The sequence below is a fragment of the Ambystoma mexicanum genome, chromosome 10, assembly GCF_040938575.1.
Source record: "Ambystoma mexicanum isolate Mex_15411 chromosome 10, UKY_AmexF1_1, whole genome shotgun sequence".
Lineage (NCBI taxonomy): Eukaryota > Metazoa > Chordata > Amphibia > Caudata > Ambystomatidae > Ambystoma > Ambystoma mexicanum.
The window spans coordinates 280063359-280089638 of record NC_090932.1 but is presented as its reverse complement, the minus strand read 5'-3'; the positions used below and the strand labels follow the sequence as shown (position 1 = coordinate 280089638).

The window sequence follows — 26280 nt, the reverse complement described above, 5'->3', positions numbered from 1 at the left end:
CAGGATGGCTACAGATTACATTCAGGAAGGGAGGGGGAAGCAGGGAGAGATGGCCACCACAGAGGCAACGAGATACCTCTTTGACAAAGGGATGTTGAGTGGTGAAATCATAGCATTTCAGAATGCTTTATCGGTCATGTATCAGAAATAAATTGAGCCAAAATAGTGGTGAGCAGTATTGTTGAGATGCATTTCAGGTGATAGCAAGCAGAGATATGTGCAATGTCAATCTCAAGTAAAATGTTGGTCCTTTCCATCTGCCTGCTAAATTTTGGGTATTACAGGGCTGTGCTGAGCTGCTTGATGTTGCATTCATGGAAAAAAATGCTGCCATTTCATGTGACACCAGTTGAGGTCCAGTAACCTTTAGGAAAGCCATCCTTTCTGAAAATATCGCTCAAAAATTCAATCAATGGTCTGGTAGTTATATCTCCATGTGATTTTTTCTTTTCTGGGATGACCTGCAGAACCTCTGTTTTTTCAATTCACATTTAGCAGTCCAAGATCCTTTGGAAGTCATCCCGACAAGCAGGCACTGCAACCACATCATCTGCTAATGGAAGAAATAGTCAATAGTTGGATCCTGGATCAGCTGCTGCATTTGTTTTTTGCAGCTTTCTACGTGCGACTGCTATTGGATTGATGTGTGTGAAGCCACGCCCCCTTAAACGCCGTCCTCAAATACAGACGTGCGCGCGCACCAGCGCGCGCACCAAGCAAGTACCACAAGTACCTCTTTGCCTCTTCGCCTCGTCGTTGAGGCGGGAGGCTTATCTTGTGGTTCTCAAATCCTCAGTGTTATTTGGGGATAAATAAGCGTGAGGGGCATGGTCTAGTTCCCTATTAACACGTTTGCCATAATGAGAGCATTCAGTTTAAAAACTGGAATGCCGCCGTCTATTAGGTTGGCAACGGAAAATCATGGAGATCTGCAGCAAACCTCCTCGAATATGAATTCAACACCTATCAGACCCAAAGGTATTAAAGGGGGGCTGCCCAATATGGACATACGGTCATTTTGTAGTGGTTCTCTATCAACACATAGAATAAAGTCTAGATCGGAGAAAGAACAGTTTATAGAGGAAAAGAAAGTTCCTAGTGCTGCCTCTTCCGGTCTTGTGCTTAAAAAAATGTTCATGTTACCAGATGCCTTGGAATGCACACCAAGAGTGCAACTTTTGAAAACTCTGTCGTGTCAAACTATATCAGACACTGCTTTCTTTGAGAATATACCTGCGACTGTCCAACCTATTGCTCCCATTTATTTGACCCCAAGTGCTAATGATGTAGCGGTAATTGACCTGGATCTTAATGACTCGGTATTTTCAAACAAAATGATGTCTGAAAATCTATCTAAATCCCCTATAATGTTTTCTGAGGTGACTCACACCTCCATAGAAACTGTTTCCTCTATCTCTATATCAGAGACAAGTGTCGTACAGACCATCTCACAGGTATTGAATACATCATTTTGTTCGGAAAAAAGCGATTCATCTATAAATATCACATTACAGGCTATGAATTTTGCTATCCCGGCACTCGGGAAAATATATCAAACCGTAGACAATCGAATGATAATGCAAGAAACACTTATGCAGAAAATGTTAGCACTATATGAATCATTTAATAGTAAATCTCAATAACAGAGGGTTTCCTACTATAAAAATGTGTCACTAAAGACAGTCACCAATTCTATAGCATGCCAGACTGATAAGGTCTCTGAGCAAGACAATTTTAATGTGACCGCTGTGGAGCTTGGTGAAAGTGGAAGAACAACCAGTGCGTTACCATACATTGCCTCAATCATATATGACCCATTAGCATGTATTTCAAATTTGTCTAATGGCATATACACAGATCCACCGATTAAATCAGCTGTGGTTTCAAAAGGTGCACTATACCCGATGTTTATGCCGGGAATCCCTGATGTATACAAACAAAAAAATAAGGAAAACTTTAAAGCAATGACTTCCAGTGAGGAGTCAATATCTCAAGTAGTGAATAAGGGAATCAAGAAGGTCAAGAAAGTGGATTTAAAGTTATCAAAAAATGAATGCTCGTTTAAACACACAGGAGCCTCTGCCACCAAACAATTTTTAAAAGCTATTACGCTCCCTAAAAAGAATCAAATACTCACCTCCCAGGCCATTAAGAAAAGGTATGCTCAGCAAATGCTCATCAAAAAGAAAATGGAGAAATTACATTTTCAGCCTGTTCAAGCAATGAAATATCCTCCTTTGGATGAGCTCTTACAGGCGTTAGGATCTCAAAACACTGCTAGCCCCCCTCCACCTTGTGAACTAGAAAATTCTAATATTCCTAAACCAAATGTGAGTAAGAACTCTAATAGTAAGATTATGTCAAGTGTTGATCATGACAGATCTGAAATTAGGAAAGCGGTTGATGCTTACATGTCTAGTCATGTTCAACCTCAGATTGAAATACCTAAGAGAGCCTATGAATGCATTGAGAATATGGATAATCAGAGTCAGAGTGGTTTGAATTCAGTACTAGAACAGGCAGCACAATCAAGGTTAGAAAAAATGAACTTACCCTCAGATCCTAAAAAAACAGTTCTTGAGTCCTCTAAAAAAAGAAGTGTCTGTTCAGATGAATGTCTCATGGTCGATGCACGAGAGAATGACAAACTTCCCCTGAATGATTTGTCGTCTGCTATCATACGACTAATTGAGGGTGCATTAGGGAACTTACAATCTACTCCCATAATAGGCAAGGAAAGAATTGAAACTAAAAAAACCAATAAAAAAATTCTGGCTGATAGAAGCACTCCCCTAAAGGTGAAACCAGCCCCTCATTCATTAATCTTGGCCTGTAAACCACCCCCAATCACTCAATACGATTTAAATCGGAGAGCGGTGATGGCGATATTTTCAGACATCCCGCAGTTGGAAGACATTGGGCCTCATTACGACCCTGGCGGTAATCCGCCGTCATTACCGCCATGGCGTAATGAACGTTAACGCCGTGGGACGATGGCGTAAAGTGCGCCACATTAGGACCCATCGCGCACGAGCATTACGCCATGGCGGTAATGTAAACAGCGCCATGGCGGTAATGCCCCCAAAACGGCACCTACCGGCATCGTATGCGGCGCAAGGTGCACCACCGCCACCGCCGTACATAGCGGTGACCGTAGTTAGCGGTCACCGCAATTAGCGGTGACCGTAGATAAGCGGAACCGGAAGTAGCGTCACCGCGGCGGAACGGGAAAGAGCACGGCGGCCATCTTTAAAAACACAATCCATTGCCATCCTCCGAAACCACTGGACATCCGAGCCTGAGACCCCGCCAATACCGGCTTCAACCTTCTACCTGCAGGAAGATGCCTAAAGTTTTGAAAAAAGCCTGTGACCGCCAGCGGCAAGACCGCTTCTCCAGAGAGGAGCTTACCATTCTAGCGGAGACCCTCCAGGAGAACGCTGCAGTGGTATTCTCCAACCAACTGACAAGACCGGCCATATCCAAGAAGAAGGCCATATGGGCACTGGTAGCTCAGCGGGTCAGTGCCGTGGGAACAACACCCCGCAATGTCAAACAGTGCCGCAAGCGGTGGGACGATCTCCGGCTCAGAGTCAGGAGCATACTATCAGCCAACATGAACCTGGCAATGGCAACTGGGGGAGGATCGGAGTCCCCTATAAAATTGCAGCCATGGGAGGAAATCTGTGCCTCCACAATCGGAATGCAGAGCATTGAAGGAGTAGGAGGAATGGAGAGAGGAGCCCCGACATCGGGCGATGCAGGTAGGTGGCTCAAATCAAGGCATGCAAATCTCACCTAAGTCCATTCATGTGAAGTACAATGTTGGCCCATAGTGTGAATGCAACACATCAGCAGGAGACTGCCCACAGATACATCCGATCTGCACCCTGTACACATGCAGCACGCACACCCTAACTGCAGGCACCCACATACCTCCATGCTACTTCCACACAAAAGGGAGACAACTTTTTTCCCCTGCATGAAATGTGCCACATGTACTAACTGATGAGATGCCAGTCGCCACAATGCCCGGCCAATGTCCGCAGACCCATCAATAACACTCTCCCTCCTCTGTCCCACCACAGGCTCAAATTCCGACCTTGAGGAAGAGGACACCACAGCCTCCACACCCACCAAGAGGGCCAGGCCAACTGTGCCAACGCCACAACCCTCCACCTCTGTCGTCCCGAGGAAAACACCACAGCAGGCAAAATCCATGCAAGGGAAACAGGACAGGGCACAGACAGCCACCCCAGCAGGCAGTACAGCAGCAGCAGCAGCAGCAGACATCACACCAATCATGCCCACAGAAGCCACAGCCTCTGCTGCAAGCAGCACAATTGGGGAGACTGCTGCCATTGCTGCCTCCTCCGATAGCGAAGCAGGGATCTTTGAGGAGAGTGATGTCAGAAGCCCCACAGGCCACCCTCATTCCCCCTACCTGTCCCTAAGCAGCCCGCATGCGGATGCCACACAGGGTCAGCCAGAGGATGACGATTGGCCAGCCACTCCATCCCCGCTGCAGGGGCAGATCAGCCCAATGGGAATACCACTGCCATTAGCCATGGGCCAGAATTCCAACCATTCTCTGGAGGCGATTGCCACCCGGCAGCAGCAACTTTCCTCGCTGCTCGAAGAACATGTTGCTGAATGTGGGGGGTCAAGTGCAGCAATGGAGAAATGTGCTGAGACTGTGAAGGCAGCTATAGAGTCGTCCACAAAGGACATCTGCGCGGAACTAGCTGCTGTGCGGCACGCCATCACTGACCTTGTGCAGACAATACGGGCCATGCGTCCAAATGAGCAGGCAGGATCCTCCTCGGTTGCCAGCTCGACACCGAGCAGCCCCATCCGCCGATCGGGGAGGAACCTCCGCAGCACAGGCAGGGGTGCCCCGGGGGCCAGTGGAGGGGGCTGCCAATAGTGGCCGGACAGTGTAGGAATCCTACTACTGACACTGCTGCACAGACCAACTCACACCTTTGTTGGGATTCCAGGGGGGGGGGAGGGTGGAGGGGGGAGTGGGTGTGTTGGGGTGTGCAGGGGGGTGGCGGGGTGGTGTGTTGGGGAGTTAAGGGGGGAGTTTGGGGGGGTGTGTGTGCAGGGGGGAGGTGGGAGGTGGGAGGGGGTGTGACACGACAGTTCATAGTTCAAATACACTTTTTTTGTTTCAAAAAAGGAAATGTGTGGACATTTTCATTGCGTATGTGTGCTTTATTGGTGTCCAGTCCTCAGTGTGCATGCCCCAGAGTCACACAGTGCCCCAAGTGCAGTCTCCATGCGATGAACACCAGCCGTGTGTGCTAGAAGCAGTGGTTGATGATACTTTGGCGCATGGCGCGCCCCTCCTGTGCATCGCCTCCTCCATGTGGTGGCGCCCCTTCTGCACCCTCCTCATCCTCATCCTCATCGTCAGGTGGTTGCAGTTCTGCGTCAGGGGGCAGGGGCACATTCCGTCTGACGCACATATTGTGCAGCATGACACATGCCATGACGATCTTTGCCACCTTCTCATGGCCATACAGGAGTGCCCCACCAGACCTGCTGAGGCTTCGGAACCGTGCCTTCAGGAGGCCGAATGTCTGCTCTATGACCACACGAGTACGTGTATGTGCACGGTTGTAGTCCTCCTCGTGCTGGTTCTGCGGGTTCCGGACTGGCGTGAGGAGCCACCTCTTCAGGGGGTAGGCTGCATCACCTGTATGTAGGCGAGAATGTATGTGTCAGTCATGTTGTCTGATCAGGAACATGATGTCCCACCATGGCTGTTATGGAACTGTTACCTTGGCTCACTTCTACATGCACTAATTGATTCACACTATGCAACCAGTATATGCTCATTGCTGCCATGGCCTGTTTTGCATGCCATCACCCTATGTATGCAGAGGGGTTTTGTGCATTGTGAGTGGCCTTCCTCTGTATCCGTTCTCTGTGTTACTCACAGCCAGGTGGAGTATGCATCATCCCCCCCCCCTTTCAGCCAGGTGGAGTATGCATCATCCCCCCCCCCCTTTCAGCCAGGTGGAGTATGCATCATCCCCCCCCTTTCAGCCAGGTGGAGTATGCATCATCCCCCCCCCCCTTTCAGCCAGGTGGAGTATGCATCATCCCCCCCCCCCTTTCAGCCAGGTGGAGTATGCACTGGTACGTCATTCCCATGCCCACTTCCATGACATCGCACTCACCGAGTAGCCAGGATCTTGGGCCTGCATGTCGCTCCATGTAGCGTGGTATTGTGGAGTTCCTCAGGACCATGGAATCATGGGTTGATCCGGGGAATCGGGCACAACAATGTGTGATGATCTTGTTGGAGTCACAGACCATTTGCACGTTGACAGAGTGGAACTGTTTCCGGTTGCGGTACGGTACCTCCATGGCACGTGGAACCACCAATTCCACATGGGTGCAGTCGATGGCACCAATGCAACCGGGTATGCTGGCTAGTGCATGGAAACCCACTTTGGTGTTTGCAATCTCCTGGGCAGTCCGTGGTAATGAGATGTGGTCGTCTGTGTGCTTGAGGAGGGCATCGAGCACTTGGATGAGTGTTCGTGAGAATAATGGTTGTGAAATGCCATGCAGGTGCCCCACTGTGTGCTGGTAGGTGCCTGTGGCCAGGAAGTGGAGTACAGCCACTACCTTCAGTAGGGGGGGGATGGCGGTTGGACTTTCTATCATGCTGACGATGTCGTTGTGTGTCATGTCTACGATGGCGGTGATGGTGTCCCTGTCCAAACGGTACAGGGTGTGGATCTGCTCAGCAGTGAGGTTGTTTGGATTGGCTCTGATGCGTGGGATTGGGGGCTGCCTGCGTGGTGGCACTGGCTGTGCTGGTGGGGCTTGCTGGGCCTGCCTTGCCCTCCTTCTCCTCCTGCGTCTCCTCTGTGCTGCCTGTTGTTGTTGTTGTTGCTGTTGCTGTTGTAGTAGCACATGCATTGCTATCAGGTCCTCCAGCCCCAACATTGCTAGTCGTATTGGCATCATTGTGGAGTGTGACTGGGTGTGGGTAGGGGTGGGGTGTGCTCTTTTTATACTCCCCTGAGTCTGTATTGCCTTCACCTGTGCTGTTTCTGTGCACCTGTGGCAGCTGCATTCACTTGAATTGGCCCTTTACGGTTGGTTCGCGATGGCGTTATTTGCACCATGGCGGTAAGGTACTTAGCGGCCTCATTGATGGCGTTAGGTGCATGTCCGCTTGGGTCGGCATTTGCGTGCCTTTCCGCCATGGCGCTAAGTACGGTGTGGGCGGTCGCGTGCGCGCACCCTTAGCGCAGTTTGCGGCAGCGTTAACTACGATGCCGCTATTGGCATCGTAGTTAACGGTCACGGGTCATGATCGGACCTGGCGGAAAACGATGGCGGTAAGCATTTACCGCCATCGTTTTTCGCTTAGCGCCAGGGTCGTAATGAGGCCCATTGTATCTGCCGATTTAGCATTGGTGGAGTTTGTGGAGAATAAGAACTTGAATACAGTGAGGCTCTGGATACAATCCAGGGTAGTGCAAAATCTTATTTGACAGTTGAAAGATTCCCTGGCTGCACTGGGCTTTGATCTCACTATCGATCATTCTATCTTGCAAGGAGATTTAATGAAAAGCGGCCAATTGCCCCATGTGTCCGTACCCCAGAGACAGCAATCTAATTTAAATCAGACAGAACATCCAATGCCCAAGAAAACAAAAGGTAATGTCACTTTCAATATACCTTGCTCTTGCTCGCACAATACTGAGCGAAGATAGCTAAGCCCAAAAAGTTTGCAAAAGCTTACCCTGGTCAGTTGGAATACTAGGGGCCACAAGCATCTTGCCAATTATGATCAAAATCAGTTAAACAGCTATGATTTGGTGCTTTTGCAAGAAACTTTGCTGTCTGCACCTCCAATCTGGGACCGTTATGAGGTGTTTTTAAATCCAGCCATTAGAACGACAATGGGTAGGCCAATGTCTGGACTCCTTACAGCTGTTAGGAAAAAAAATGGCCTATCCTCACAACTGTTGGCTATACCCAATGAATTTATGATATTGATCAAAGTCTGCACTCCTGCTGATAACTTTGCCGTGTTAAATTTGTACTGGAACTCGGTGGCAATAAGTGATGACTGTTTCTTCAGAGACCTGAATGGTCTATAAGACATTGTGACTTGTGATCGGCAAACTAGATTTCTTATTCTCGCTGGCGATCTAAACTTGAGAGGCTTGGAAAGCGTGAACGAGCAAGCTAATCAAAGAAATGTACGCTGGGGAGCACTAGTACAATATAGAGGTCTGCATGTTCTGAATGGAGCTTTTACATCTGACATACCAGCTTCTCCCTTACTTGGCACAGAGGATCTGTGTCATCAACTATAGATTACATCTATGTAAATGCGACTCTGTGGCCAAATGTTCAAGATTTCACTGTTATAACCTCAGAAGCCAGTGACCATAATATGTTGACCACCAAATTGAACGTTCAAATGCAAGGTGATCATGGTGAAAAGAAAACAACTAAGGGATGTTTAGTAACAAACTCAGGCAGGTGTCATCTCTGATGGTCGGAGGATGCCTTAATGTATTTCTGCGAGCTCCTTAAAGAGTCGAATATGAGCAAGGCTGATAACTCAGATAACTCTGGCATTGTGTACAGAAATATGCTTCAAATATTTCAGCAGACAAAAAGTCTTACTAATTCGCAACAGAGTCACTTACACACATTTGACAACTTGGTACGTATGAGAAAAACTGCCTATCGGGCAGAGGTAAGGAAGCTCGCCAGGCATCCCCCCGCCATCAGAACGAAAATGGTAAAGAAGCTGCGTAACAGCTTTAAGAATTGGGTTAAGTGTTATCGAGGATTGCTTTATCAGAAAGACGGAGCTGAAATGTTAAAAACGCTTGCTAGTAAAAACATTTCTAAGATGTGGGTGGCTTTGAGTCAATCCCTTGGACAGCATCAGGTCTGTATTCAGTCCTCTGCAGTTGATACACACACATGGGTTACGCATTTTAGTGAACTCTATACGGCACCAATTAATAGTTCCCCCCCGCACACATCTGGCATCTTAGCACCCTTCAACCTTTCGTTCGATGAGTCGGAGATACTGCAACTCATAACTACGGCCAGTAAGTCCAAGGCAGTTGGCCCGGATGGTTTGTCCAATTTTGCCATGCAAAGGCACCGTAATTATAGGCTTCCATTCTCTTCCACATCTTCACAGCTGTCAATTATCATCAAAAATTACCACCTACATGGACTCAAGCAATAACGGTACCAGTTTATAAAAAGGGCGACCGACTGTCTCCGGATAGTTATCGCCCAATCTCATTATTGGACGCCCCAGGAAAAATCTTCTGTAGAATCTTACTGAGAGAACTGAATGAGTGGGTTGAAATGAAATCATTGCGAGATCCGTTCCAGTCAGGTTTTGTGAGAGGTTTGGGGACTATTCCAAATATTTTCGCTCTTACTATGGTGCAAGCCCAACAACTAGCACAAAGACAACCGTTATATCTGGGATTTATTGATTTTAGAGCCGCTTTTGACTCAATTGATCGTGAGCGACTCTTTCTTAAACTCAGAGAACACGATTGTCCTCACACCCTGTTATCCTTAATTATACTGCTCCACTCAATTACATCCATGCAAGTGCGCATAACCCTTGATGGGATACTATCACCAAGGATAGTTACTCAAAGGGGTTTAAAGCAGGGATGTGCCATGGCTTCCTTCCTGTTTAATTTCTATATATTAGAAATCGGTGAATTTTTGACCAATTGTGTGGGAGATCCACCTAAGATAGGTACGCAAAAAGTCCCGTATTTGTTATATGCGGACGAATTAGTCCTACTATCACAGACCCCACAGGGATTCCAAAACATGCTAGAACAACTTGGCAGTTATGCTCAGGCCAACAACCTTAACATCAATACACAAAAAACTCAAATAGTTATCTGTAACCCGAAGAGAAATTTTAAGGCAAGCGATCATAATTGGCAATTGCAGCAGTGCAAAATTCATATTGTTGACCAGTATCGATATCTAGGTGTAATTATACAACATAAAAAGACACTATCACAATACAAGTGCGAAGTAAGAAATAAGCTACAGTCATTGGTATCTCAATCGCGAATACTTCTTCGCAAGTTTGGGAAGTTTTCAATGAAACACATCATTATGTTCTATAAGATGAAGGTAACACCCATCTTATTATATGGTGTTGAAGCTTGCCTCCCTAAAGATCGTATATTCTGGGATGGCATACAGTCCTCCTATTGGAAGCAAGTAATGCAACTCCCGACATGTACACCCATAGCGCTGATTCGCTTTGAGCTGGGTCTCACATCTCTTTATTCACAGGTGTTGTGGAAACAATGCGCTTTCCTTCGAAAAGCGCTTACTGGTCTAGAGATTCCAACTATTCTGAAGGTTGTAGCTCACAATTTACTTACGTCAAACAACCTCTTTCCATGGAAATGGCGTAATCATGTTTTAGATGCTCTTAGTGATGCAGCCATATCCATTGATTTACTCATATTGAATCCCAATCGTGCAAAAGTTAAAATATTTCAGTATGACTGGGCAGAAAACATATCAAAATGTACAACATATAAAGACTTCAATGTTCTCCTGTTGGAGTGAAGAAGCATAGGATAATGGCAACTTATCTTGGAAAATTTCCGTGCCCTCAATTCAGGAGGAAGTACATGAAATTTAGGTTGAATTTATGCATCACTCGTGACATATTATGTAGGAGAAAAATTATTACAAATTAGCAAAACTATTGCCGGTATTGTGAGAACACAAATCAGATGGAAACTGTGCAACATTTGCTGACAGATTGCGAAGCAGTAGGTGAGCCAAGAAGCAGATGCTTCAAGGATAAATTGATGTTTCAGAATTATCTAACCCAATTTCAAAAATGTCAAACACTTTTCTCCAACCCAAGAACTTCAATACAAATAGCAATTTTCCAATTTTTAGACCTGGTATTGCCGGATACCCTACTAAGTGAGGATGAAAATCCTGTTTTGTAAATCATAAAACAATGACAAATGTGATTCAATTTTATTCCAAGGATAAGGGAGTAAACTGTAATGCTGGTGATGTAGTATTTCATTCCTTTTGCTTTTTTTATTTTATGACCTTCTTTTTAATTTGGTTGTTTTATCAGGAAGTGTCATTATTATCAGCAACTGTTCTTTTATTGTTCTAATTGGTGATTATGTGATATTTCATTTTATGTTCTTTTTCTATCATAGATGATGTTGATGGAAAATGATTTGTATTATGAACTGAAGATGAATGTTGGTATACATTGTGCAAATAATTTGAAAAGTTGCTTTACGACTAAACAAATAAAAAAAAAAAAAAAAAAAATAGTTAATCTTCACTGTACAGGTGATGGACAAATAAAATGATTGTAATAGATTTTCCTAAATATATTTGTCCTATTTGGTGTTCTTTTATTTGTTTATTTAGAAGAAGATATGGAAGAGTGTTTATGGAGGAACCCAATATGCCTCTCTGTGAAAGAAATACCAGATTGTCTAGTACCAACTAGACTCCACTATATCATCAATCATGCCACCCTGTCAACAATATTCATTCCATAGTTAAAGCCCTCATCCTTTCTCACATAGATGAGGGCAACGCTCTGCTCATGGTCCTCCCTACCAATCCGAAGGAAGTCTTTCATGCAGCAGCATGGCTAATTTTCACACATATGCAAACACATCCCACCACATACACATTATTTTCTGATTTGTATTTTAATAGTCTATAAACCCCCATGTCTCTACACATATTTCCTGACCTCTGCAAAGCACTTCATGGACCTCAATGGTAGATCCACATCTCTAGCTATTCCCAATAAATAAAGCAAAATAATGTAGCCGTAGAGACTGATAATGACCTGATACCAAGTTATGGCCTGAGGTGAAGCCAAGGGGCACACGTTGGGAAAGGTCTATAAGGCTTTTAGCACACTGTGGTAGTAGCAATACATGTTTTGCATGTTTACTGGTGAAGCAAAACATTGTAATACTAGTGAGTAAAGTAACTAGACAAACGGAGTTAGTGAATTAAATGTGCTTTTTTTTGTAGTATTCAAATAACATGATTGTCTTCATAAGTTAAGCATTTCAATTGCAACTTGGTTGAACCGAAACTGGTCTAACATACCCTGCATTAGGCATCATGTAAAATGTAATGGTTTCTCTATAAGAAAGTAAAAGCATTATCCAATGTTATATCTTTCTCTTTTCTATGTAAAGTAGTGTTTTGCAGCAAAAAAGGATCCACCCTTCGAGGAAGTGTCCATTTGAAAATAAATCTGCCTGAGAAGTGCATTGTTGTTTCCCTGCCTGCTTCTGAAGACAAAATGTTTAGAATGCTGTCAATACCAGTAATTATTGACTGCCCTCTAAACATTCTGATTGGCTGAGAAGAGGTCAGTAACTATCTCCATTTGCTAATGAGAAATAGATAAGGGGAGGAAGTATAACATGTTCATACGATAAGGAAATTGTCACAAAATGTCCCATTACTAAATAATTCATAAATTATTATTAGTGCCCTTAATATAAGTGGCAACCGAATTTAAGATTAAAAGTCCAGAACTGGAGTTTCAGAGACTTCACTGGTATTGTCTTTGTGTAATATATGCAAGAATTGGTATTTGGGAAGGAATGGCACAGATCATAAAAGCAGTAGTTAAATAGAACTTATCAGTGGAGTATCCAGCAACATAAGAAATGGAGCAAGGGGTGTTATGTGACCCCAGTTTTTCTTTCCTTACAGCATATCTTTTCTTACAATATATCTAGCTATCTAGTAAGCTATAATTGGTGGCATGAAGACTTAAATGATTTTGACAAGAAATATGTCTACGTGAAATGCGGAATTATCATCTATGACATTGTTATATTTTCTCATGGTACTGCAGAATAAACTAATAATAAAAATTGCACGTAACATGAGAGATTGAAGGTCCAAGTAAGTAACAAAAATGTTAAGATTAATGAAAGCAGGTTTACAGGACACTGTAAAGAATGATATTCTTTAGGAAATTACATCGGAAAGCACCTTACAAATGCAGTTGCATTTATTTGTCAGTGATATCAATGATAGGAAGATCAAATTGTAAAAATGTATATATATCATTGCAATTTTGATTTTGATTTCAGGTTCTCCCAGTATATAAATGATCACACTTGCTTCACAGCCTATGATCAGCTATAAGCTAATTTAGTTAGGCAAACAGTCATTCTTGAAATTCATAGCATAGGTCGCTGGAAGGAGCTTATGGCAAACATGGGCACTACTCAACATGAAATTACATTATTGGGCCAGTGTCTTTCCGAGGATCAATTACTTAGAGATTGTTAAAAGAAAACCCCCTGAGAGCTTTTTTATTGTTTTAAAAATTGCAGAGATGGAAATGAACATACACACTTAACAATACAACATTCTTTTACAAACATCAAATTAAATCAACTAGACTCTAGTGTTCTGTGGGAAATCTACATTTTGGAAAGTCTCAATACTAATAGCCTTTCTGCAGTTCCTTCTGGGCTGGCGAGGGTTTTCAAAGCAAAGGTCATATAAGCAATGAATGAGCCGCTGACACCAGAAAATGGAAGGATACATTATCATTTATTTTATGTTGAAATATTATGATCTACATATGGCAGTATAATATTTAGATTTAATCTTAATCAAGACATGTTGTAGAATCAAAATGAATAACTATATGATAGTAGATATTTGCAATGGAGTTTTGGCAAATGCTGTCTACACATAGTTTTCTGAAGCATACATCAATTTCAATGCAAAACTCACACTATTTTTTTGTCTATAAATCACCCTACAAAATTATAAAGAATCAAGGAACACACATTAGTACCCGGCACGCAGCGTCCACGGGAAACACTACATGTGGATTGGCTTGTTTCCGAGCCATACCACAGTGTAATCCCATAGACGCACGAATGTCATTCACGTGGCGGGAGGCATTGATTCACTCACCTTAATACGCCGCCATTTCCGTATCAATACAATCCAACTGTACGCTCCGAAGCGACCACGCCATTTCAGGAAGCTCTTCATATTACTTTTCTTATTGAAGAAAAAGTAAAACAATCTTCGCTCTGTAACAAGCAACCGAAATGTCCACAACCGAAGCAAACATTACGTTTTCACTAACAGGAAACAAATCCCTTGAGGAGTGGCTTGCTGACGAGGATGTAGAAATAGAAGTATGACCATCCACTGAAACAACTACACTGAATCAGAAGAATAGCAATGCCTCCAGTGTGCCATCATTCAGTACCTGTTCATGAACAAGATGTACTGGAATTAAACAGATGTGAGCACAATACTTAAAGTGCCACAAAGTGGGCACTAGACACTTTCATAGGTTGGCTATCTCAGAAAGGCTATTCAATTTCCTTTGAAATGGAATCAGTACAAACCATTGCCTCATACCTTCAGGCTTTTTTATGCAGAAGTGTGCACAGTCCAAGGCACTGAATACCAGCCACAACGTCTAAAATCAATGCGATCGGGTATTAATCGCCACCTTAACAATCCACCCTATAGCCGCAAAATAAATATCATGCATTCTCCTTAATTTACTGCTGCCAATAATGTATTCATTGCCATAATTAAACAAATACGACAAAATGGAAAGGATCATTCACAACATAAAGCCCCAATCAGCTCCCTGGATCTATCAAAGCTACAGTCACGTGGCATTTTCAATGTACACCATCCTCAAACTTTACAATATAAGGTATTGTTTGACATACAGATCCATTTTGCGCACCGTGGACGTGAAGGATTTTGGTTACTACCACGCAATGCATTACACATTGTCACCGATGAAAATGGCAAACAATAGGCTACCGTAACATACAATGAACTAACAAAAAACCATCACAAATAGTTTGATCAACAACGCACCTAACATCGCGGACAAATGTATGCCATTAGCAGTTATCCTAATTGCCCTGTCAAATCACTGCTACTCTACATGTAAAAATGACCTGTGGATGACATGTTTTTTTGTAATGCCACAACGCTTTGTGCACAACCAAAGCATAGAAGAAGAAGTTTGGTACACAAATCGCCCTCTTGGAAAAAATACTCTTGGTTGTTTCATGCAGTGCATTAGCGAACGTGCACATCTAAGGAAGATTTACACCAACCACTGCATTTGTGTGACTGCAATTCACCTATTATCCAACGCCGGTCTAGACTGCAGAGAAATGATGTCAGTCACTGGACACAAAAATGCTTCATCACTTTCATCCTACTGGAAACCACAAGACAAGCAAGGCAAAGCTTGGTCATCTATACTCCATCAACAAAAATGCAAAACAAATATGCACACCAATTTCCCTCAAAGCCTTCCAGTACAGAATGCAACAAGCACTCCATCGCCTTTCGCATCCTCCATTTCCATTAACACTGTAATGTCCAATATCTCCTCAAATAAAACCAACCCCCAGTTTTCCAATTGCACCTTCACTTTTCACAGAAATGTCCACTTTAATAGTAAATGATCCCTATGAACTAGACATTTACAGAAATACTTTTGTTGTCAGGAGTTGTAATTGGGTCATTTGCATGTGCTCTGGTGCACCAATTTAAGTATACCCATAAGTTATACTTTTACAGAAATACTTTTGTAGCCAAGAATTGTAATTGGGACATTTGTACGTGCTCTGGTACACCAGTTTAAGTGTACCCAAAAGTTATACTTCTGAATTGTTAATTTATGTAATACTGACTTTGAAATGTCATATTATTTTTTGCTTTACTTATTGTTCTTAAAAATGCCTCCTTGCAAAGTTTCCTTAAAAGGCATTTAAAAAAAATAAAGGTTCAGTACTTCAATTAAGTTCTCTTTTCTGATCCAAAAGTGCTGTCACTTATCATATTCAAAGTACATATTACTTTTAATGGCAAGTTATTTTTAAACCTGTAAATGCTTTCAATCATGCATTCTGCACATGTAACAAAATACATAAAATGCTGTCTACAACAATTCACATATTTTAAAACACGTGCAGATTACATGAGTGAAAACATTTTTACCATTCATTAGCACGGAGCAACTAGGATAAAAATGGCGCCCTGTTGCTCTGTGCTAATGAAGCAGTACGCGCGGTCTAATGTTCCTAGATCCAACGCAAAGACATGCCGCTTGAAAAGGTTTCGTAAACAATTAGTGTTCCGGGGCTGCAAACTCGGGAAAACTACTTTCCCAAGCCTGTAGATCCCGGAATACTAATGGCTATAAGCCCATCGATGGCGGGCCAATACACCCCCGGTAATGCCCTCGGGGCCTCCGTTAAGGCCTTTGCTGCGCTCGGGCCTGTAACTAGGGCTCCATGGGCATTACATGGGGTTGTAATGGCCCGCCGTCTCGGGGCTTATTGCCACAATAATTGACACATAGCCAGAGGTATCCTCATATGCCTCTTAGCAACATGCCCAAAGTTGAAACAATATTGGATGGCACCATTTGAATATTTGTCTACAGTATTACAAGAACCAACAGAACTTCCTTGATGCTCGTATATTTAGATGTGAAATAGACTTGTTTCCTACTTGCGACAGTGGGTGCAATGATTGTTTAAATGCTATTTTATAACTATGAAGAAACAAACACTTCCAGCTAAACAAACATGATAGGTGTAAAAATCACAACAGGGTATGGATGTCCTAACCTATGAATAACAAACATGTCCAAGGGGCAAATGAAGGAAGAATATGGAGCTGGCATCAGCAACTCATTGATAAAATTGTTTTTGAGTGACTGATTATGTATAAACAAAAGGTAACCTCACTGGATCTTCTTCTCTTTTTGAAGTATACAAAAGTGCTTTTTTAAAAATCCTTCCGCAACTCAGAAAGAAAATCTGTCTCTTTTGAGCCGTGCAGAGAAACTATGGTTAGATGCTTAAGAAAATAATAATGTTTAGAGACATTTCACTAACTGCTCATGGGCCCTAATTACAACGCCGGCGCTAAACCATGGCGCTATTAGCACCATGGTTGGTGCCGGTGTTGTAACGAGTCCGCCATGGTGAAATGGGGAAATTCTGCCCCATTATAAGGATGGCCGGCCGGTATTTCCCCATTTCACCATGGCCCTTCCCCATTCCCATTTTTGCCCCATAGGGCTCAATGGGAATGGGGAAGGCGGCAATTACGGTACCGCAAATTGCGGTACCGTAATTACCTTTTTTGGTCCCTTTGCGGGTCCCTACTTTAATGGCTGGTCCAGACCAGCCGTTCAGGTCGGGTCCCCCAAAGGGACCTTGTAGTAAGGCGCTAAGTGGTTAACGGCGCCGCAGCCTTTTACGGCGCCGTTAGCCACTTAGCGCCAGAGTCCTAATGAGGGCCATGGTCTCTAACTAGAAGAGTAAAGGAAGAATCACAATGGCAACCTTTCATGCAGGGATTCAATGAGGCTTGGCTGACATAATTAATACGTCAAAATAACACTGAGGTGATCATTTTGCAAGTCCTTGGAGAGTGAACACAAGTCTAAGAACCTTATGTGAAAAAGTGTGAGGAAACAGTCAGCTATGAAGTAAGCTCCCGCCAGTCATACTACACTGAAGCCAGATCTACAGAAGGACACGTCTTATTCATGTCATAGTTACACGATTCAAGGAGCCAAAAAGTATTCTTCAAACACGCGTACACACACAGGCAACCACTGGACTATCACTCATCCCTCTGGAAGCTCCTAAATGCCACACTCAGAACACTCATTGACAGCGTACACTCCACCTGCCAGTGCCCTTCTCACTGAGCCAAGGGATGCTCCCAACATTCCCTCCATGTGCCTTCTAACCTGCGGGTCGAGATACAGCACATATCTTCCTTTATGGACCAACAGCAACATACCAGCGAGCCACGTAATAAACACATATACAATGCAACTATCACCATACAGCATGGCACACTCCACAACTCTTCTATCTCTACAACATGCAAAACACATCATGGTGCTGGCATAGTAACTGTACCTGCATCCTCTCTACTGAGTAACACAGCACCAGCAGAGAGCATGCACCTGACATGCATGTAAACACATCAACCAAGCTCCCCTAAGCGACAAGGCATAACCATTGAACCCAATTCCAAAGTTGCCCGAGCAAACCCATGTGCTCCTGCCTTGCTCAACTGGAGCTTCTTATTTTTCTTCAACATTGGAGCAAATTAACTGTTCAATTCTTAATCGTCTGAAAAATATATACAAATATATACATGTTTCATAGCCATGCAGCGATGCTCATTATAAAAATGTTTTGAGTGAGGCGGTATCAATACACATGTCACACTATAAAGTGCATAAACGCTGCACACGCATTAACAGCTGCAACGGGATACGTGACATGCATCCCTCAAACAGTGCTACCTCATAATAGCCCCACACAAACATATAACAGGATAACGAGCTTCATGTTCCCCACAACAGGAAGACGGCTATGAATTTAAATTGCTCTACCCTTTAACGTACTCCTAAATATAATCCAAGAACATGGGCAAAATAAACTTCCATCCTACCAGAATAATAATCCAAAGACAGGCTCAGTATCAAGGAGACACCGTTTTAACATTTGCACAAACCCAGTGGCTCCAACATTCTTGAACCCATTCTCCATGAGCAGTATACGACCACGTCATACTCCTTTCTGAGAGCCACTGGAAAAGCACTGGACCCACATATAGCCCACCTGACTTCTAGCAGTTAACGCTTGATATTGCAGGAATTACTAGGCTTAGTCGTAAACGTCTAATAGCGTCCATGCAAGAGCTTCTAGGATTTATTTCTAGTAAATCTGCTGCCAACATCATTCCTCAATGGGGCGAGACACCACAACATTCAAATAAAGTACAAAGCAGGAAATGCAGTTTCTCGATGCACGAAGCCATTAGGTACACAACATGTCTCTCTGCTACTTACACAGCACAAGCCCTAACAGTAGAACCCACAAGACAATGGACTCACAACTAGGACATGGCCACCAATGAGAACCAGCCTGCTTAGGCTCCAAGCACTCCCTTGCTATCAAAACGGCTTCGCTCAGGTCAGTACATTTCCTATTCATAGCACAGAATGTCCATTAATAAGGAGCCCATCTGCTTCAAATAATGTTGATAGCCTTCCCTGCTTCCTGAAAATGATCAGTGATACAGCAGATACCTTCCGGAAGTTCGGAATGGTTACCTTTTTGGGGTTGGGGGCGATTTCTCCATTTTCACTTCTTACCCCACCATAGCACGCTTGGATTCTTCAGATCTCTTCTCAAGTGTCACAAAGTAAGTTCACTCCAGACATGCACAAGGCAGCCAGATGCACAAATGGATTTGGGATCCTTATTGTGTAGTTAGACAGTTCCAGCTACAGATACATGTTCTTCAAGCACCTGTGAGCAAAAACACCCACAGTGTACCACCGCTCAGCACTCTGGCAGCTTCCAGTTGCCACTGTCAGGGTGCTCATTCACCGCATCCATCCAACACCCCCATATCTTGTGAATTTAGACACAGAGGGCACCCAACATCCCACTAACATGCCTGTTAACCTGCAGGACAAGGTACAGCATGCTGCCCTTTATGCATATGTGGAACAGAAGGTTAGATGTGCCTCAACACCTCAGCAGCCCCAGGATAACCAGCAAACAAAACAGTGCAACATCCTACAGGGGACTACAGGCAGACATAGGTACTGCTTTAGAACAAGGACACCTACATGATCTCTCAGCAGCTCTACAGAAAAACAACTCATAATTACTTAGGCTTTTGACTATTGATCAATCACTAGGTGGACCATTGGAATATCAGCCTTTATTTTCCAAAAAAGTACAATTGGTATAATTTGAGTGTTGTTTTAAAGTGATATCTTAATTCTGATATAATGCGCATAAATGAAAAATAGACATCTTGAGTGGGTTCAGAAAAAAATAGACTCAATGTTTAGAGTATTGTACTGCGGTTATATGAAAGACCCAGACAAATTAATATTTTTAAGATCCTACCCTTTGTGCTGAATGTTTGTGTATTGAATGGAAGACCAGTCGCAAGGTTCTGAGGGTTCTGTACTCTCCTGATGTCTACATTCTTTGTCACCTCTTCCTTCGCTCTCCCTCTACCCTACTAAACCCTAGCTCTTTGCTCTCTCCATCTCTCCCTCCTCTTCCTTCCAGCTGGCTAACTGGCGGCCTGGTGTACCTCAGAATCTCACAGATCCCAGGCACCCTGCCAGTCCTCTCTCGCACTTGCCTCAGGCCCTAAACCCACCCACCTTCAAGGCACTTTGTGATGACCCGAGAGAGTTGCTCTCACTGCACTTACCCCAGTCTCCACCGACTGGGTGCACTTGGACCTCCCCCTCTCTGTTACCCTCTATGCACTTGCACAATCCAAATGCACATGCCTGAAGATCTTCTGTCTGTTCTCCCTGTCTTCTCCCCTTAATTGCATTTGTACAACTGCAGAATCGCCCCCGGGCCTATTTGCTGTGTCTGAAGCGTAAATGTATTTTACGCACTTACTCTCCCTTGGAGACTATTATCCTCTCAGAATATCAAGGGCTCTGAGTGACTGTTGTTTTTTCCCTTGTTCCCACCCTCCTTGAGCGCTTTGAAACACTGTCCTGTGAGTAGGCGCTATATAAATATACAACACAATACAATACATTCTGAAGATTGATGTAGACCCCATAGACAGAATATGCTTACTTATCCAGTACAGATGGCTGGATTGACTCAGATGCTCTAACTTTTAAAGCAGGCAGTGTCCAGCCCTGAAGACGGACCCGGTTCCGAAAAGCATTGGCTTTTTAGGACATCTTTTGGATTTATACAGCCTTTTATGAAGAAATAAAGAGACACTTGGTCACTTTACGTGAACTTATAATTTATGATTTAAGGACTACTCAGAAGAATAAGAAGTGATACTATTGAAATGATTTTGTACATATTGTTCAAACTTGTCAATAGGGCAACACGAGAGCATATGGTTAGTTAAGGGGAGACCCTTAACTTTTTCTGTATACTGTATAGCCTTGTGCCAAAGTTTTTTTTCCAATACACTCCGATGAATCTTATAGATCATTTTATGGATCATTAATGTATACATATAAATAGCAAAGTACCAAAGTGGTGCCCACCCCTCATTCCATTTTGAATGGAAGACCACCCTTTCCTACCTGGGCAAAAAATGTGAAGTGGAGGAAGATGGTTCTGTGTGGGGGTTGGATCTGCAAATATGTTGGATTGCTGGGGCTAAGAACTCTAGATATTTGGAGGCATGTGAGGGTGGTCTTTTTGGGTTGGAGTAGGACATGTTGGTCAATGCTGGTGTAGACAGGTGTTTGATGATTCTTCTACTGATTTAATATTCATTTTTCCTGCATCAAACTAACATGACGTCATGTTAAACAGATGGCAGTCGAAGCAGAATCAGAAACTCCAGTACATAAACCACCAAGTCCGAGTAGGCCTTCTGCAATGGAGAGTTAGCACATTTGGTCACCCCGATTACCTGCGTCGCATTATCAGCGCAGCTCTTCTGCACCACATTTGTAGGGTGGGTCTTTAGTTCAACGCAATATCAGTGCCTCCGTAGAACATGGCGGGGGCGGCGAAGGGATGTGAGGGGGTTATGGGTAGAGTGGCTGAAAGACGCTAGTGTGGAGGAGGAAGGCGGGAAGGGGGCGAAATGCAGGGAGTGGCACTTCTTGATTGGAAGCGGCATGTGGGGTTGAAAGGGAAATACTGATGGTCAGTAGGAGGGTTCAAAGGACGTTACAGGGGATGACGTAGGGTACGGCCCTCCGAAGTGGGAGAGGGGGCGAGTGGCTGAGTGAATGGTGATGAAGATGGGGTAGCCTCTTCAAATTAAGAAAACAGGGCCGGAAAAGAGCAGTTCATGGAGGGGTAGTGTAGTAAAGACCTTCACAGAAGAAAACATTGCGGGAAAGACATGTAAGCCTACATAATACATTTACTTGGCGCCCAAACTGGCTTTAGACGGGTTAGTCGTGAATACCTAGTCATCACAATGTCTTTGAGGTTGGTTGCTACTTTATGGTTTGCATCTTTGCTTCTGCCCGTATCTCTCCCATCAAATGCTCGGTTGATTAAAATGGCCGCTGGAAAGTTGCTCCGTTTGCTGAAAGCAGCGGCGATGGGCTGCGGCACCTCAGCCGGTGTTGATGCCGGCGTTGGCCCAGCGCTTAGCTCCCCTTTCATTCTTCACGGTCCTTGCCCTGCAGGTACAGAGCAGGGAGGAATTAAACCCACAGGGCCCGGCTTCGGATTTGTTCTCTTAATTAGTTCCTGCCATGGAGGATTAATTCCATCTGCAAAGTGTTGCCATCTCTGCAGAAGTTTTCTGCTTCTGGGATGGGGGATTAATGAGCAAGGGGGAGGGGGGGGGCGCGCGGATGTCCCAGCTGTCCAGAAGCTGGCGGTAATGGGATAAGTGCAGATGGCACTGATGTTCTCCATAAGTATCACTGTGGGTGATTGCTTTTCATTTGCTTGTGAATCCAGCGCTGGCCTTTATTGCGAACAGGGAACACATATTTAAGTTTAGTTTTGCTTGAAGGAGAATTAGGGGGTTTTAATTGCAGGGAAATCATGGCAGCAATTACAATTTGAAGTAGCAACATAAAATCAAGTGCTTAAAAAACTGTGCAGGATATCAGAGATAGGTTTAAATAAAAGTTAATGGAATAAAGGCCCGGCAAGCAAGATACTTACTGTAGATCAAACGAGACAAGCATATATATATATCGTGCTCCCTGACTTGGCCCTACGTGCCCTTTTACTGCCATGAAACAACACAATTAGATTGTTTAATGTTGTACCACAATGGCTTACTTTTCCTTGCTTGCGGGGGAAACCAACACCAGAGGTCCAGTTTTAAACTCGTGCTACGGGCCAATCCATATGTGTCTCATGGGCTGCACTGAGTTCACCATTTGAAGATCCAGGGGTTGAAAGTCATAAGATGAAAACTGAAGTCATAGGCAGACACAAGGTGAGAGCAAGCAGCAACCATATTTATTGTATAACTTGGAACAACAGAACCAATACATTTTGCCTCATTATAAGTTTGCTGGTCCGGTAGCCTACCATACCGTTGTTACCGGACTGGCAAACTACGAGTTTTGCTCGCTGGTGCCTTCCCCCCGGTACCCGCGAGCAGAGCATGTTGGATGCACCGACGCCATTAAAGAATGGTGCCAGTGCATCCGACCTCCCCATTCCCATTGAGCGCTATGGGGGTCGAATGAGAATGGGGAGCATTTTCTTCCGGCGCCCAGCAATGGACAATTACTGGGTCCGGCGAGCCATAATGACCCGGTAATTGCCCATTCCTGGGCGTTGGAAAAAAATGATACTGGCAGCAGCCGTGCCTGTTTTACTGGCACGGCTACGCCGGTATTGTAATTAGGCCCATTATCTAACTCAGCATTTACTAATTGTGTTATTATTATCATTATTATTAGGGTATTCACAGAGCATGGACCTAGCATTGGGAAGTAACAGGGGGAAGCACATTAGTGATCTCTCCACATAGGGTGACTTTAGGCCACCATTGATCTATGTGATTACCCTACGTCGGAAATACCGGATGCAAAATATCGCATTTAGTTTTTCTTTTTGCACAATTATATGCATGGGGAGATCCCTCACAGCCCCCTGCCCCCAAATCTCCCCTCGCCTCATGTATTGCCCAGACCCACCTCCCACACATAGTTGATGCTAAATTCGCATTTAAAACATCTGCATTTTCGAAATCGTTATTTCCGGATGCCAGTAATGGGGTGATGACGACCACCATTAACCTTTTGACTCTTTGCATCTGAAACCCTCCCTTAAATGATGGATCAGGAATGCAATGGTAAGAAAGGTCGGAAGTCAAAGTTCAGTGTGGAGTGTTGAATTCTGGTTGATTAGCTTCGATTAAAGGCGTTCTTCTGGAAAGAAGTCCCAAATGCTAAGGATGTAGATGGGTTGAACAGCGGAATACATCCACGCTTTCCAAAGGAATTCAGATGTAAAAAGGAATGGAAGAGGCAGCTCTTGTTTTTTTGTTTTTTTTGTTGCTATGGTGATCTTGAATGTCGTAGTAGGTGGGTTGATCTGCTTAGAGCACCAGAATTCCTATAAAGAACATTTGCCATAATCTGAACAAGCAGGGGAACATCCAGGCATGGAGTGTAATACAATGTAAAGTTACTGCCTCTACATCAAACACATGGAAATCATTGTCAGCCTAAACCCACAAAAACCCACAATCTCTCCTCCCACTCAAAAAACAGAAAACACATCTCTAAAAATAGGCACAGTTCACTGGAGTTCAGCAGTAAAAAATGCCAACAATTACTGCTAATGATTAGAAGAAACAGTATTTCACTTGCTGTGTAAGCACCTAACAAGCGAGCAATAAATCAAATAAATAAATAATTAAATAAGAGTTCAAAGTGGACGTAGTAGGAATCGAACAAACATGACTCACTGACAATGAATACATAGTCACTGACTCCAAAATACCATCTGGTTATAAAATAATTGAGGTGGAGTAGTCCAGAAAGACTAAGATTATCCCTTGTGGACAACCCCTACCCCATAGTTTTGAAAAAGGTGTGTTCAAATGCAGCATCAACAATACATTCTCCATGACAGTTATTGTGGTCTACCACCCTCCAGGCATCAACCCCTCCTTTCCTGGAATGATCAGAGTTACTGGCTAGTATACATGCCATCTCAAATCAAATCTGTATAATTGGGATATTAACCCAAGGTTCAACAAAGCAGATAATATCACTACTTACCAACACCATGAATAATCTGGGATTCAAATCCTGGATTAACAAAATACACACAAAGACGGGCATGCCCTTGACGTCGTCTATTCATTTGAGCTAGACCTTAAACAGACTACACACAGGGAACTGTCATGGTTTGATCATCACGTGCTACTAAATGAATGTGAGATCCACAACTATTACATGAATAATCTAACCAAACATAAACACCAAAAACATCATATCCTGATAAAAACAAATGTACAAAGTCAACAATGCCGGAAACTACCCCTCCTTCTTATTAGAAAAGCTGAACTTAGAAATTACTTGTACCCTGGACATTATTGCACCAAAACATGAAAAACAATAAATACCATCAGCAAACCCAACAACAAATGGTTGAATGGCCTCCCTTAAAAGGACAGGTCACAATCCAGAATCCAGAAAACACATGGAGGAAAGGAAAGTCAAATAATGACAAACTGCAAAGCTTATGCAAAATTCAAAGGAGAGTCTGATGCAGGTGTGAAAGGATGGAAAACTGTAACATCAACCCCATATATGTTTGCTCAATTTAAAACAAAAAGTTTTAAAATTCTAAAACAACGAATTAACCACTCGCAGCAAGCTAGCAATAAACCCAAACCCTCTGAGGGACTGACCACATCTCTTGTTAGGGCCTTCCGGGAAACAAGTGGGCAATATGAAAGCTCATTGATGATCTGAAATGATCATATGGAGAAGCCTGCATAGACCAGGACCATCACCTAAATGTATGGAATTCAACGTCATTTGAGCTGAAGAACCTATGTGTAGCACTAAGAAACTGGATGCCTCAGCAGAGCACTCTGACCCAGGCCCTGCCACCAGATCAAGGGTAACATAACTAATCTAGTGGAACCATACATCACTGACATCAGGCAGTATTCCAAGTATCCCAACATCACTAAAGGCTGTTACAATAACACCCCTCCAGTAAATGTTTGGTGAAGACCCAGACAGACCCAAAAACTAGAGCCTAATATCTAACATTCCATTAATTGTTAAGATCCTGGAAAAGATAACTAACAACCAACTGGTTCGCCACATTAAGGAATACTTCCTACTTCTTGGAAACCAATCTGGTTTACGCTGAAACAGTAATAGGGGAAAAGGTATTGTTAGGCAGAATAATATGCAGTACCCTTTGGGAACACTAAATACAATTAAGACTACAAGTGATCCTTAAGATCTGTCCAATCTTATCCACACTTCAGACTCAATTGCATTAAATGGCTCAAAGAAAATAACCTATAACCTAGTAGACTAGGACTATTCACGTCTGACCCACCTGTTAATCTGCAGCCGAACGCATACCGCGTTCATCACCCGCTTAACCCACCTTGCTCCCGACACTCAATGCTTACTGTGTACACATCCCTGTGCACACTCACCTGCGCATGCAACCACGCATA

The 26280-nt window shown here is 43.6% G+C and overlaps 1 protein-coding gene across 1 annotated transcript; it reads left to right on the top strand.

Moving 5' to 3' along the window:
* The first annotated feature begins 3458 nt into the window (after positions 1-3458).
* LOC138492859 (uncharacterized) lies at positions 3459-11260 on the top strand. Its single transcript, XM_069620190.1, has 3 exons — positions 3459-3764; positions 4089-4880; positions 11241-11260. The coding sequence occupies exons 1-3, from the start codon at positions 3617-3619 to the stop codon at positions 11258-11260; spliced, it is 960 nt and encodes a 319-aa protein (XP_069476291.1). The 5' UTR covers positions 3459-3616.
* The last annotated feature ends 15020 nt before the right edge of the window (positions 11261-26280 follow it).

Bases quoted from the DNA above. Each gene is read 5' to 3' on its own strand.
- LOC138492859 (XM_069620190.1), top strand. From the start codon at position 3,617: ATGAACCTGGCAATGGCAACTGGGGGAGGATCGGAGTCCCCTATAAAA. The intron at 3,765-4,088 runs GTAGGTGGCTCA...GTCCCACCACAG, and splicing joins CCCGACATCGGGCGATGCAG to GCTCAAATTCCGACCTTGAG. The intron at 4,881-11,240 runs GCACAGGCAGGG...TTTCTATCATAG, and splicing joins ATCGGGGAGGAACCTCCGCA to ATGATGTTGATGGAAAATGA.